Source organism: Crocodylus siamensis, chromosome 15 (genome assembly GCF_052110815.1).
Source record: "Crocodylus siamensis isolate JL-2025a chromosome 15, ASM5211081v1, whole genome shotgun sequence".
Classification (NCBI taxonomy): Eukaryota; Metazoa; Chordata; order Crocodylia; family Crocodylidae; genus Crocodylus; species Crocodylus siamensis.
The window spans coordinates 34,805,748-34,820,878 of record NC_143409.1 but is presented as its reverse complement, the minus strand read 5'-3'; the positions used below and the strand labels follow the sequence as shown (position 1 = coordinate 34,820,878).

General features: G+C 42.7%; 1 protein-coding gene across 2 annotated transcripts in view; it reads right to left on the bottom strand.

Annotated features, from left to right (window-relative positions):
* The window catches only part of OTUD7A (OTU deubiquitinase 7A), a 305,631-nt gene that overhangs the window by 25,708 nt on the left and 264,792 nt on the right, over positions 1-15,131 (bottom strand). For both annotated transcript variants that reach the window (XM_090028797.1, XM_090028798.1), the window contains one exon: positions 12,858-13,007. In XM_090028797.1, coding sequence (XP_089884923.1) covers positions 12,858-13,007 — 150 coding nt within the window. The remainder of the gene's footprint in view (positions 1-12,857; positions 13,008-15,131) is intronic.

The window sequence follows — 15,131 nt, the reverse complement described above, 5'->3', positions numbered from 1 at the left end:
CGGGGGGTACACAGCATCCATGCTTCCCCTGGGGGGGGGGTGTGCAGTGGTGGGAGCAACCCCCTGCCTACCCAGGCCCCCCAGATGAGCCATGGCTTTGTCCTGCACCCTGCCCCACTCTGGCTGTGCAGCACCTGCCCCACTCCCTCCTTCACCTTGATCTGCCCCCCTTTGCCCCTTCCCAGACCCACACACCTTCTCCCCCACAGACTTATTAGCCAGATGCTGCTCTCCAAGCTGCCGGGCTGCATTCCTGGTTGCGTGCATGCTGTGCAGCTGCACACGTGCATGCAACATTTGTCAGTGACCTTAATCAGCCACATCAGCAAAAATGCTGATTCCTGATAATGTAAATTTTCCTTTTATCAGTATTGATACACAGTATGGACTGATGCATCTGTGCAACTCTAATGAAAATCATGCTACTGCCACAAAAAGTACTAAAAATCTCATGCGTTGCTTAAAAGGAAAGAAAGCTTTTTTCAAAAGCACAAGTAAAATTAAATGATCACGGACTACGGAGACTTTTTAAAGAGTCCAACATACTAAGGGAAAAACAGAATATACAGTTTAGTTCTACATCAGAGAAGGCAATCTCCCTAAACTATTTATCTGAAGTTAAGGTCACTGCTGAGTTCCTGCAGGAAGTATCCTGCACAGGATTCAATTTAGGTCATAACTGGTCCTTTTCTGCCAGAGGCTTTTAAGACAGTTTCTTATTATCTTTATTTTTTTCAAGCAGGCTTCTTCATGTCACTCTTGGAGCTTGGAGGTTTTCTACTCCCTACCATTACTCCTCCACATTAACTTCAAGAGGTCTTGCATTTTAGCACCCTTTCCCCTGATAGAAGAGAGCTAGCTGGATGGATAAGAATACCCCTTACCTCAGCAACTGTCTTGCATCTCATGAACAGCTATCCAATTATATCCAAAGAAAGAATTTTAGGGTGCTTGTACATGTGACATGGGTTTAGTTTTCCTTAATTGAAATGGTGGGTTTTTAAAAACCCACCATTTCATTTTCGGGAGAACTAAATCGAACTAAACCCCTGTCATATACACAAAGGATAGAGGTCCCAATCCTTAAAGCCTACCTGCCTCTCCCAGAGCAGGACTTACTGCTGGCAGGCCAAGTGGTCCCTGAGCAGTGGGGGGCACTGGTGCTTCCCTCCACGGTGGTGGCACACCCCAGGTGGCACCCGTCCAGTCCAGGGGGGTGCTGCCACTGTGGAGGGAAGCATCAGGCCTCGCACAGAGCAGGGGCTACACAACCTGGTAGCAGCACATGCAGGCAGGCTCAATTGAAGACAAAAAATGGTAAGGAGCCTGATCTTTTTTTTCCCTTCCAGATCCTGTCTGCCTGTATGAGCTGTGCAGGGCCTGGTGCTTCCTCTGCAACTGTGGTGCCCCCTAGGCAGCTCCTGCCTGGGGGGTGCCGCAGCTCAGGGACCACTCGGCACACGAGCAGCTTGTGCCACTTGCCCCCTGCCCCCCCCCCCAATTGTGGGAGAGGCAGTTAAGCTCCAGCTGTGCACCATTGCTGCTGCCTTCCTGCCACCTGGGACCTCCTGAGAATGGCTGGATTGCTCCTGCGGCAAAGTGGCAGGAGGGCGGCTGGGTGTGCTGGCAGCAAGAGAAGGTGGCAGGGGGGGTGCACAGGGTGCTGGGAGCCCGCCAAACCTGAGTTTCCCCAAGCACATTGGCTTCCAGTGCCCTGTGCACTGTTGCACTTTATGTAGCAAACTAAACTATCTTGGATGGATTTTACCTTGCTATGTAACAAAGTCACTTAAAGCAGAATATGCTGCCAAGTGTGTAAATAGCAACACCATTAAAGCAGTGCCACTATTCAGCCACTTTAAAGGCGAGTTTTGTTGTGTGTACATAGGTCCTTAAACTATAAAAAGTTAGGACTGGAAGAGATGAAAACGTGTGCTGAAGTCAAGCAACTGAGCCTCAACTACAAAACTGTACATTATATACAGATGTCAGGAACTGGTCACCATACAGGCTGCAACTTAGAACCACACCAGCTACAGTTCTCAATACTGAAATGGTAACATGAAGATCTATTCAAAACCTGTATATTCATTCTGGTTATATTATCTCTTTAAAGTGACATGGTTTCACTTTACAGACTTCCATTTTCCAGAGGCTTTTCAAATTGTACTTTTATACTGTTTAAGACATGGTTCATTTGTGAAAAGTATCCTCACAGGGGTCGGATTGCAACAGATTTTTTTTTTTTGAGCTGAAAGATAGTTGACATGTCCATTATATACAATGCAAAGCTAAACTGGTTGCCAAGCACCTACCTGAAATTCCCTGAAATAAAAGACTTTGCAGAACAGGTGTTAAATATATGGGAATAAAATAATTTCAAGGCTCTGTGATAGTTAAAGATGAATGGTTTTACAGAATTAATTTTCCTATCATGTACTTCTTTAGCCAAAAAATGTACGTGTCACTATTACTCTCCAGGTGGAAGGGCTTAACTGAACTCACTTAAGAGACCTGAGAGAACAGCAGGTTTGGGGATGTTCACAACATGAGTAACTGCCCTCTTTTGGGAATCTAAACACTTTTGTAGTTCCAGAGAAAGAGAGGCAGGGAATCATAGCTGTGTCTCTTGTCTGGTCATGCATCATATTTGTTAAGTACCAGGCTGGACTTCCTAATCATTCCCATTTCCACAATAAGTAAGATTCCTTCCAGGACAAGAGGAACAAACAAAAAATCATGGAACCATATAGAAGTAGAGCTGGAGAGGATCTTCATAGGTCTAGTCCAACCCCCTGCCTGAGTCAGGATCATCTCCATCCAAAGCATCCTATAAAAATTCATAATTTAACCTCTCAATAAAGTTACATAGTCAATAATGACACAACTCAAGGCATAACATGCTAACCTGCCACAGGTAAAGCAGGGGACCATGGCATTCAATGTCCTGCTATTGTTAAAGTTTGTTAACATAGGCTTCAGAGATCCCAGGTACAGGGCCATGCCCCCCCACTATAGGGGAAGGCAAAACCCGCCACAGTCCATATCAACCTGGCCATGAGGCAAAATTCCTTCCTGACCTATGGCAATAAATCTGACCCTGAGTGGAGGGGCAAGACCCTCTAGCCAAGAACCTCTGGCTTTAAGTCCCAGCAGAAGCATTGGCATACCCCAGTCAAAATCCCCAGGTTAGGCTGCAGCCAACACCCAATCATTCTGAGAAAGGCTTTAAAAAAAATCCTGCCACATGTAGCAGAAGGGGAAAGGGGAGGTTGTGGGATATGTGCAAATTCCCTTCACACGTAGTGCCCGCCCCGCTTTGAGAGTTTGTTCTCACTGTGAATCAGCAGGCGTACCAGGGCTGATGCCATATGCAGGTGTCCCATACTGACGAGAGAGGAGGGAAGAAACTTTTTGGGAGAATTATCCTGGTGCGTGTCCATGAGGGGCCTGCGAGGGAGGTTATGCTTAGGGGCAACCAACACAGGTTCATTAGAGGCAGGTCCTGTCAGACCAACCTGGTGGCCTTTTACGACCAGGTCACCAAATCCTTAGATGCAGGGGTAGCAGTGGACATAGTTTTTCTGGACTTTTGGAAGGCCTTCAACACTGTCTCTCACCCCGTTCTCATTAAGAAACTGGGGGACTGTGGTGTCAACACCGACACAGTCAAATGGGTCACCAACTGGCTGGAGGGCTGCACCCAGAGAGTGGCAGTGGACGGGTCATTTTTGACCTGGAGGGATGTGGGCAGTGGGGTCCCCCAGGGCTCGGTCCTCAGGCCCGCACTGTTCAACATCTTCATCAGTGACTTGGATGAGGGGGTAAACACACCCTGTTCAAATTTGCTGATGACACTAAGATGTGGGGAATGTGGGTATGCTAGACGGGAGGAATAGGCTGCAATCAGACCTAGACAGGTTACAGGGGTGGGCAGATGAAAACAGGATGGGTTTCAACACTAACAAGTGCAAGGTGATGCACCTGGGGAGGAAGAACCGCCACCATACCTACAGGTCAGGGAACTCCCTTCTCGTCAGTGCAGAGGCAGAAAAAGATCTTGGAGTCATTATTGATGCCAAGATGAACATGAGCTGGCAGTGTGAGGATGCGGTCAGGAAGGCTAACCACACCTTGTCCTGCATCCATACATGCATCTCAAGCAGGTCCAAGGAGGTGATCCTCCCCCTCTATGCGGCACTGGTCATAGAGTAGTCATGCAGCTGGAGTACTGCATCCAGTTGTGGGCGCCACACTTCAAGAGGGATGTAGACAACATGGAGAGGGTCCAGAGGAGGGCCACTTGCATGATCAGGGGGCAGCAGGGCAGGCCCTACGAGGAAGGGCTAAGGGACCTGAACCTGTTCAGCCTCAACAAGAGAAGGCTGAGGGGGAATCTAGTGGCCTGTTACAAACTAGTCAGAGGGGACCAGCAGGCATTGGGGGAGTCCCTGTTCCCCCGAGCACTACCAGGAGTGATTAGAAATAATGGTAACAAGCTGGCAGATGGTGAATTCAAACTAGACATCAGGAGGTGCTACTTCACTGTCAGGGCGGCTAGGATCTGGAACCAACTTCCAAGAGAAGTGGTGCTGGCTTCTACCCTGGGGGTCTTTAAGATAAGGCTTGACAATCTCCTACCCTGGGGGTTTTTAAGAGGAGGCTAGATGTACACATTGCTTGCGTCGTTTGACCCCAGTACTCTTTACTGCCATGGGAAGACTTGATGATCTGTTCAGGTGCCTTCCGACTCTACCAGCTGTGAAACTATGAAACTAGAGAGGCAGTGTGGGGAACTTGGCAGCAGTGAGACACTGGTGAGTGTTGCCCAACTGGGTGAAGCGATTGTCTTTACAGACTGAAGGCCCAGAGAGGCTTTCAGCCTCAGGGGGCTTTGACACCCAAGAGAAGTAGTTGGGGTGAGCCTACCTGCTGCAGCTGATACAGTGGTCCAGGAGTGGAGGGAACCGCTCAGGTGAATGGCGCACATGAAGTGCAAACAAGCGGGAATGGTGAACATGCCATTTATTTTATTTTCTTGAATTGATTTGGGCCAGGTGAGCCAGTTTAAGTTAAAAGTGGAATTGATGTGCCCACTGACTAGAAGACTGAATGAATTGCGGGGCATGATTTATTTGATTAATTGAACTATGAATTGATTTGGAGGCACAAAGATTCTTTACTGATTGAAGATATGATTTATTTATGAACTGATTGATTTATTTGATGAAATGAACTGTGAAATGATTCCAAAATTGATGCAATTAATGAACTGGCTCCACAGAACTGTGGGGACAGGGCTGCCCATGAATTACTCCACAAGCATGTGAACCATTTATTTACTCTGGGAAGTTGGTTTTCTTTATCACATGACAGACTTAATGAATTCCTGCTGAGCGTGGTTAGCTAAGGTGTTCTCCTATTGCACTACCAGTCCAGGACCCCATACACATCAGGGAAAGGGGGCATGGATCCCAACTTGAGACCCAGTTGGGGTGTGGAAGGGGGTGAAATGGGAGGAAAAGCCCTTCTGCCCTACAAACATCCATGATATGTGCACCTTATAAGGGCTATTACATATGACCAAAGACCCTCACTCTAATTTGCAAGATCAAGGCATTTCAGGTGAGTCAAGGGTTAAACCCTGTGAACAACATGCATGAAAACCAAAACTGCATGGCCTCAGAAGTTGGCCCCCTAGGAACAAGAGTGCTTGGGCCCTGCAGCACAGCTTATATTGGCACAACCCCTCACACCTATATCATCCCTGACCAGTGGCTGTCCAACCTCTTCTTGAACACCTCCAGTGATGGAGAGTCCACAACTTCCATTCTGTTGGACTCCAGTCTATTCCACTGTCTCATTGCTCTATTAGTGACAATGTCTTTTCTGATATCTGATCTAAACCTCCTTTGCTGTGACTTCAAGCCATTGGTCTGCATCCTGCTCTCTGCAGCAAGACCTATGAGTTCAGCTGACTTCTGTCTTATTTGAGATGTTTAAGCTTAGCCGCATTCTTTAAATCTGAAAGTAGCACTGGCAACATAATTGGATATGATTTATCCAAAGCAAGCTAAAGCTAGGAGTTTGATTTGATGTCCAAAAAATCCACATTGGTATCAATGGGTGCATAGATATGTGCAGTGAAGCTGCTCTGACGCACTAATTGCAGCACATGGAAACTGAGTCTGCTGGAACGTGGGAATTACTGTGCTCCAGGATCTAATGTATTAGTGTCTCTGCACTGAAAAATGGTGGTGGGGGCACTTTAAGTTAATTTGTTCAACGAGCTTTAGTTAAAGTGCCCCCAGTGCCATTTTTCAGCATGCGAATGCTGATACACAAGATGCTCTGAGTGCTTTAATTAGAGCAGTTCTTGAAGCCACTCTAATTAAAATCCCTCCCCCCCACCTTCCCCCCAGAGCATGTGGGCACCTGGACGGAAAAGAATCCCTTTATAAACTAAAGGCAGCTCTCTGTACATAAAAATCTCAGCTAGGTAAATTGTTGGTCTTTGATTCATTGCAATAACAACTCCAAACATACTAATTTTCAGATAGAATTAAGTATTAAAAAGCCTAGACTGAGGTTTTCAAAGCTGTCTAGCATATCTTGATGCATTACTGTCAACTCCAAAATCAGCTAAGTATCTTTGAAAATCTCAGCCCTAATCTATTGTTTGCTTTTTGAGGTAGAATATTTTAGTGGGATCACATGGAAAGTCAAATCATATTACTCAAGAATCTTCTAGCTCTTCCCAAGTATTAATTAAACCCCAGAACACTCCTGTATGTAGGGAAGTTAGTATTACTATATCCATTCTACAAATTAGGGAATGGAAAAGCTCTACAATCACAAGATAGTCCAAGATGGTATTGAAATTAGGAGTTTGACCATCAACTGTCTACATACCAAGCAGCCAATGCAACTCATGTATATATGGAAATACACATAATCTGCTTGTCATGAATCACAGCCTGTGAGATAGCTGGCTTTGCACCTAATAAATTATTAGTAGACTACTTGTTAACCACAGCTGAAATGTTTCAGCTTGAATGCCATGCTCCCATGAGAAAAAAAGTATTAGAAAGGTTGATTCTTTTAGTTTTTAAAATATATTTTAAAACAATATGCTTGGGAGCACTGAATGTCTTTTGCTTAATAGCCTAGAGTGCTAACTCTCAAAGGGGGTGCCAAAAGATTATTTGAAGGTGCTATACCAGATTAGCACTGTTACACAATTCTGAAGATAAACCCAGAGATTTCAGATAGGGATCCCTGGTGTCAAAAACATTCTGACCTGTTGTTGTCTTTTTGAGTTCTTTGCAACAAAAGAATTCCTCTATTTTTCTGTAGTAAAAAAAACCAAGTGAAGACTAAGGACTGGCATTTATTGAGAGGTGCCTTGAGTCTAAAAAAGGTTAAGAACCTTCCTTGGAATTTATGCATCTTTCATCAGTTTTATATCCATTCATGTCCACCCCCTTCCTTTCATGTCCTACCATTTAATTTACCATTTATAAATAACTTCAGTCCAAACAGACTTATTTATTGTGCTTCTTTTATGACTCCTTATTTAGTAATGCTTTTGGGGGGGGTTAATGTCAAGGACACTGTTAGAATCTTGACACCCATCTGTGTGTTTGCATAGGGAGGGGCTTCATTAGGGAAGAAGAGGAAGGCAGAAGGAATGAAACAGGTGAAGGGCAATGACAGTTTTCTCTTTAATCCATTTTATCCATATTCAGTGCAGCCTCCACAGAGGTGATTACACTAATCAGTGAGATGCAGCTGTCTACTGAAGCTCTCATCTTTGAGAATTAGCCAAAACTGAGAGTAGCAGCAAAGCTATACAGAAATCAATGAACTAGAACTAAATTATGTATAAGAGAAATTTCAGAAAGCCTGTTTTTCCTAGTGAAATAGCAGTGGCTGTAATTTGACAGTTTAATCTACAATATTTTAAGAGGATTATGACTAAAGTTTATCTTTTTTAAATATAAGAGAGAAATGAATGAAACACCATATTTTTCCAACACTTTTCCACCAACAAACTATGCACCTTTTGCTAAGGACATATTTAAATACTGTTTTAAAGGCTTGGTTTGTTCTGTCTCTGCTTTACTGAAGGATTACTAGCAAATAAATAAAATTACAAAGCTTCCCCTATCACCAAAACACAACAATAATAATTATTATAATTAGTGTGCTAGTGTGAAAAATGGCCACAAATCTCTCTTCTTGTTTCACCAGTAGTCTCCAGATATTGTCCCTATCCTTCTAAACACATTTGGGAAATTGTGGGGACTAAGCAACAAAGAAACATAGTAACTATTTACTTCAGAATGTCTCCTTGTAACATTTAAATCAAAGGATGCTTTGAGCTATGCTGGGAGTAGAAGCATCACATTTATTCATTTATGGAAAATCAGTCTTTATAAAGAGTTACTGTGTCTTTGAACTGACAAATTCATGAATAAAAGCTTTTAGAAATAAGCAACTAAACACTCATGATTAAAAGAATTTGTTTGACAGTTGCTTATTTCACACTAAGTGTCCAGAAATTAAAAGAGCCATTTTTAGTTTACCCCCCCCCCAACCCAATCCAAAAAAGGGATCTTCAAAGAACTTCATATTTGTCTGATGGAGGAAAGGAATACATTTTAGAAAGGAAACTCAAGTGTTACAAAAGTACTGGAGCTTTCACCTTTAAATAATAAAAAAAAAACAATTCCACCCATGTTTGGCACTATGTTTATGGCCCAGGTAAAACCATGTTATTTTTATGTCTTATTATCCCATCCTGCAAAGCATTACTGTGCAAAGGGTAGCAATCTGTACCAACAATCACATCTATTAGCAACCTAAAAATCAGTCATCACAGTCTAGCAATCCTTAAACTGCTCTGCAATCTCTCCAAATGAACTCTCTTACAAGGTGAAAGACAACTCATTATCCAGACAGAAGGCATTTTGACCACCTTAGAACAAAGACTGTCACTGGTCTAAGCAGTGAATTATTGTGGCTGTTACTTAGGATATCTCTCTTTATGAAATAAATAATATTTGGCAATCTAGATTAATTATTCACGGTAGAATAACTATAGTACATCACCACAGAACTGGCATCTGTTTCTCGATTCATAAATAATTCTCAGCAGAAATACTTCTTTATACCAGAGGTAAGGATTATAGGAGTTGCAGATGTTTCTTCTGCAAAGGTACACCTTGACTATTGAATTGTATTCTGCTGTAGCTTCATGCAGTAAAACTTTGCTGGTCTTTCAAATCATTAAAGTGGTAGAAGAGCTCAGTTATAACTTGATAAGATGTATAGATGAGATATTGTTTATCAAGGTGGCTTTATGTATACTGGGATGATATGTATTCTTCACACACAACAAGAAAAGGGATTCTGACTCATAACGAATAAAGGGTTGCTTTGGTGGAAGAGCTTGATCTTTACTGTGTGTCCCCCACCCTCTACTGCTACATGAAGTGATATAAAAGCTACTTTGAGCTCTGCATAATTGGACAGCTACTCTGTACAGAAAGAATCCTCAAGTGAACTTGCACAATCACTTTTCAGCTGCTTTGTGCCAACAGAATGTCACAAAACACATGAAGGAGGGTTAGGAGGTTCTGGAACACAAAAGAAAAGGCTGCATATTGCTCTATATAGGCAAGATTTTACATTCCATTCAAAAGAAAGAAAGTGTATTCAGGGGGCTGAAACATTCAGAAGTCATAAAAATGACAAAATGAAGGTTGGCCCACAACTTTAACTTTTCACCATTATGCTTACGTATTATGATAGGCTTCTTAATTATTACATTAAGTGAAAATGAATATTGAAGACACGTATCATCAGACAAACTGATCAGTTTGTCCTGACTTCATAGGGCTATGGATAGATGGATCTAAACTGTAATACAACAATATAACTGCAACATGTGTAACTATGCCCAAATCAGCATCAATCTAGCTAGTTCAAGTGTTACAAGGTATGACAGAATGGAGTTCAGTGTGGAGTAGCTACCCAGGTATCTACCCAGAGTCCCAGGTAGGTTTGTAGCCTCCACTGAACCCTTTCTGCTCTATTGATCTCTGTAACTAAGATGGCTAGCTTAAAGTTATGTCAGGTGTATGTATATGACCTGAAATTACAACTCTGGATAGAGGCAATCAGGACTTGTAATAGGGATGGTATCTTTTATTAGACCAACAAGATTTTAGCAAAAAAAAAAAAATTCTTCCCAAGCAGGAACCAGCTATGACCACCTGAAACCCGAGATCCTGCTCCTGCTTTTGTTTCAAGGTAATTTGCATCATCACAGATCCTGACAGGAGGTGAGAGGCTCCATACCAGCTATGAACCCAGAGGAGTTTTCCATCTATTGACTCCTCTGTGAAATCCTATGAAATATGAACTTCCATTTTTCCCTGGAAAACTTTTACCATTTTTTCTCCAATGCTTGATGAAGAGTGTTTGTGCCTGAAAGCTTGCAATTAAAGAATTTTTTTTTGCAAAAACCTTGTTGGTCTAATAAAAGATATCTCTATGATGAGTCAAAGTACATCAAGTCCATTGTCTTCCCTGTATCCAGAAAGCCAGTTCTCATCACAGAAGGCAATCAGGTTGGTCAGACATGACTTGCCCTTGGTGAATCCATGCAGTTCCTGGTCATTTTAGTCTCCTCCAAGTGCTTAGAAATGGATTCCTTGAGGACCTGCTCCATGATTTTTCCAGGGACTGAGGTGTGGCTGACTGGTTTATACTTCTCTGGATCCTCCTTCTTATGATTCTTAAAGATGGGCACTATATTTGTCCTTTTCCAATCGTCCCAGACCTCCCCCTATTGCCATGGGTTTTCAAAGACAATGGCCAGTGGCTCAGCAATCACATCAGCCAACTCCCTCAGCATCCTTGGATAAATTGCATCCGGCCCCGTGGACTTGTACATATCCAGCATTTCTAAATAGTCCCCAATCTGTTTTTTCACCACTGAGGGCTGCTCAACCACTCCCCAAACTGTGCTGCCCGGTGCAGTAGTCTGGGAGCTAACCTTGCCTGTGAAAACCAAGGTGAAAAAAAGACATTGAATACTTCAGCCTTTTCTTCATCATTTGTTACTAGGGTGCTTCCCTCATTCAGTAAGGGTCCCATGCTTTCTCAGACCTTCCTCTTGTTGCCAACATACTTGTAGAAACTCCTCCTCTTATCCTTCATGTCCCTTGCTAGCTGCGATTCCAATCGCATTTTGGCCTTCCTGCTTTCACTCCTGCATGTTTGAGTAATATTGTTAAACTCCTTTAAATGACTGAAAATGAAGTCTCATATGTGTTGCTCTCTGTGAGGAAAATATAGAAGTCCCATTCATTCCCACTATAACACATACAGATACATTTGTTAGTGAGATTAAACAAACAAACAAACAGCAAAGACAAAGCCCCAAAAGCTTAAGAACAAGGAATGGTGATATTAGATCAACTGTCTTTCATAGGTCAAGTTCTACTATAGCTTTGAAATAAATTTCTGCTGCAAAGGAACATGCATATGGGAGGAAAAGCGCTTCTATTAATAATATAAAATTACCATGCATTAATATGTATACCTGAATATATACAAACAAATCTCCACCCATCCTTGTTTCATCTAAAAAAAATATATTCTGTACATTTTGCAAAATAATTTTTAATTAGTTTGTTGGTTCCCTTTTGTGGACAACATTTCTGCTGTTACATATAAGAGTCATCAGTTTCATTAACTATCTGAAGAATTATGTGGAACCCAAGTGACTCTCTCCGTTGACTCTCTATTCAGGAGGCAAGGTGCACACAGTTTTCACAGGGAGAGTAAGTAACAGTGAATGTGAAAAGAGGTATTTGTAAAAATGTATTGAATTTATCTGTAAAGGTCTAATCAATATGTTACTCATAAAACCAACAACAGTTCCTTTTCATTTAAAAGAAAAGAAGATATCCATTATCAACTTTGAGGAAAACTGACTTGGTACCACTGAATTGATTTAACCTAAATTTAACAAGCTAACAACAGCAACTTTAAACCCTTTTAATGACTCAAAGGTTAGATCCAGAAATAATGACCAGATGCAGAACAATGATCTGACAGTTTCAAGAGAGCTTTGAACTCATATTTTTGCCATCCTGCCTTTTTACTGATGTCACCAAACATGATTAAAGTAGAATATTGTGTCTGTCTGATGTATTAACTACCAGAGAAAGCTAGAATTGTTTAATACTTAACCAAATTTTTCCTATTTGTGGTAGGATTTTGTGACCTCCAAAAAGACAACATTCAGTTAGAAATTCCTAGGGCATATGCAGGTTCAAGTTGTTAGCATGCACATAATCTTTGTGACTGCATGTGCGGTTGTGGTAATTACACAGGCTAATTAAGTTGATTCCATAAAGGTATATCTGCATATATAGTTAACATGATGAAACAAAGCTATGATATATGGGAGTGCAAGTCATGTGGGTGTGTGCTACTATAAAAATAAATGTAATAAGCATAAAAGAAAGCTGCCTAACGTCCTTCCTTCAGCAAAAGGGCACAACAAGGTCCATGACGACATGTAGCTTCAGGTTTGCCTTATCCTCCCACTGGTGAACATTATCAGTGACCTTTGTAGAATATATGTGAGCTCACAAAACAAGAACCAGCTTCCTTTCCATTTTAACAATCAGTTTTGCTGATTTTACTTTTACAAACTATGTTCAGATTTCATTGTTCTTTCTGAAGTTGTAAGAAGCTGTCATCAAGCAGTGCTGGGCACTATACTTTGCATTCAGCTCCACAGAAAATATTGTCTAGTATGAATTTTCTCAGCATACCTTGTTCTCTCTGTTGATCTTTTTGCTCCATGGATACAAGAGCAGAGAAATGAGCTTGATCATAAGCTAGAACAAGAGGTGAGCAGTGACATCTGTTAGGCGGAACTTCAAGTGGCAAGTAAATTCCCCCAAATGGGATAGGTGCAAAAGCTGCAAAGAAAGCAATAAGATTTTGTTAAATAAATGTGACAGAAAGAGTAACAGGAACCTGATAGCATTTATATATCACTGCACAATATAAATAGAGCCCCAGAAGTGTGTCAGTGGGCAGTGCAGGGTAAAATGTAACATCTGAAAGTTGGTAATAGACTGAACAGGTGAAACCTCATTGCAAAAACAAACAAACAAAAAAGAATTAAGGAACAATTATGAAACAATTCCATTCTTGTAACATATTTTCTCCTTGTTGTAGCTGTTTATTGTAAAATTTGATGGTGAGACAATTATTTTTTTGTCTGATACACATGAGCAGAATTGTATTTCTATGGTATATGTTTAGTTACAAGAAAATGTTTCTCATTAATGACAGCAATATGCAAATACCTATGTTTCCTCTCTCCTTTGTGCTACTTGATTATTATTGTAAATTGAGGGCAGGGTTATTTCTAAGCTAGTATTTTTTCCAGATAGTGACCCAAGTTACATTCATAGAATCAATGAGTTGGAAGGGACCTAGACAGATCATCTAGTCCGACCCCCTGCCATGGGCAGGAAGGAGCACTGGGGGTGGGAGGGGTCATAAGACCCCAGCCAGGTGCCTGTCCAGTCTCCTCTTGAAGATTTCCAGGGAAGATGAGAGCACCACCTCTCTGGGAAGCCTATTACAGGCTCTGGCCACCCTTACAGTGAAGTAGTTCTTCCTAATATCTAAATTAAACCCATCCTCCCTCAGCTTGTGGCCATTGTTCCCAGTGACTCCAAGGGGGACCCTGGTGAACAGACTTTCCCCGAGTCCCTGCTGCTGGCCCCTGATAAGGTTGTAGGCAGCCACAAGGTCCCGCTCAGTCTCCTCTTGTGGAGACTGAAGAGATTCAGGTCCCTCAGCCTCAACATTAATTATCATAAATTGCAGCTACTAATTATTTTTTATAGTGATGGGAGAATATTTGAGCATGCATACTAGGGCTGTGTGAAGCTTCAAGTGCTAATTCGATTTGGAGGAGATTTGGCCTGATTCAGCGGCCGAATCTCCAAAACTGAATCAAATCAGGAGACCGATAAAAAGGTTGAATCAATTCAAAGCTCTCCAAATAGATTCAGAAAAGATTTGGAGAGCTTCAGAGATTTGGGCAGTCCCCGCTCACCACCACAGGAAGCTGGGCCCGGACTCAGTGCTGGTAAGTAGGGGCTGGGGCTGGAGGAGGGGGAGGGGAACCATTGGGGGACACCTGCCTGTTCCCCCAGCCCCCTGAGTGCCCCCCCAACCCCTGCCCATTCTCCTAGCCCTTCCCCATGGCTGCCCTGCCTGACCCCAGCTCCTGGTTCTTAAAAAAAACAAGCCTGGCACTCACCAGTGATCCCTGCTGCCCCCACCCCTATGCTGTGTGGGGGCTCTGACATGAGCCCTGATCCCCCACCCACTCTCCCACTCCCCCCCCCCCGACAGTGGCCCCACCCGGCCCCAGGTCCCTGCTCTTAAAAAGCCCCGTACTCCCCTGCAGCCACCATCGGGGGCCTCTGGGGGCTCATGGCAGAGCCCCCCACACAGCATGGAGCATCAGGGATCGCCCTCTCACCTGGCAGGAACCGGTGAATGGGGGCTTTTAAAATTTTTTTAAAGAACCGGTGAGTGCTGGGTTTTTTGTTTTTAAAGAGATGGGAGCCTGCGGCCAGGAGGGCACAGCCATTGATGGGGCTGGGAGAACAGGTGGGGGATGGAGCCTATTTTGGCGATGAATCTCTGAATCAGATTTGACCAAATCAATTTGGGACAGTGATTCAAATCACCAAATCGAATCACTGTGCTCCAAATCAGCCGAATCTGAATCTGAAATGAATACCAGCCGCTTCGCATAAGCCTAATACATACCTGAATACGTAAGCGTACTAAGTAAAATGTAGAGGAATCTCATTATTTTACAGAGCTTCTTTTTTGGCATAAGAAAACTAATGTTATGTCATAAGTTTTTGTAACTACAGCATTCAAAAAATCCCCATTAAGCAGTAAATAAAATGCCCTTTTTTCACCTTACAACTAATAATGTCTCCAGGAGAAGAGAAAACTTGTCCACGTCTGAGGGTATATCTAAACTTGGGGATTCTAAATAAAGCTTC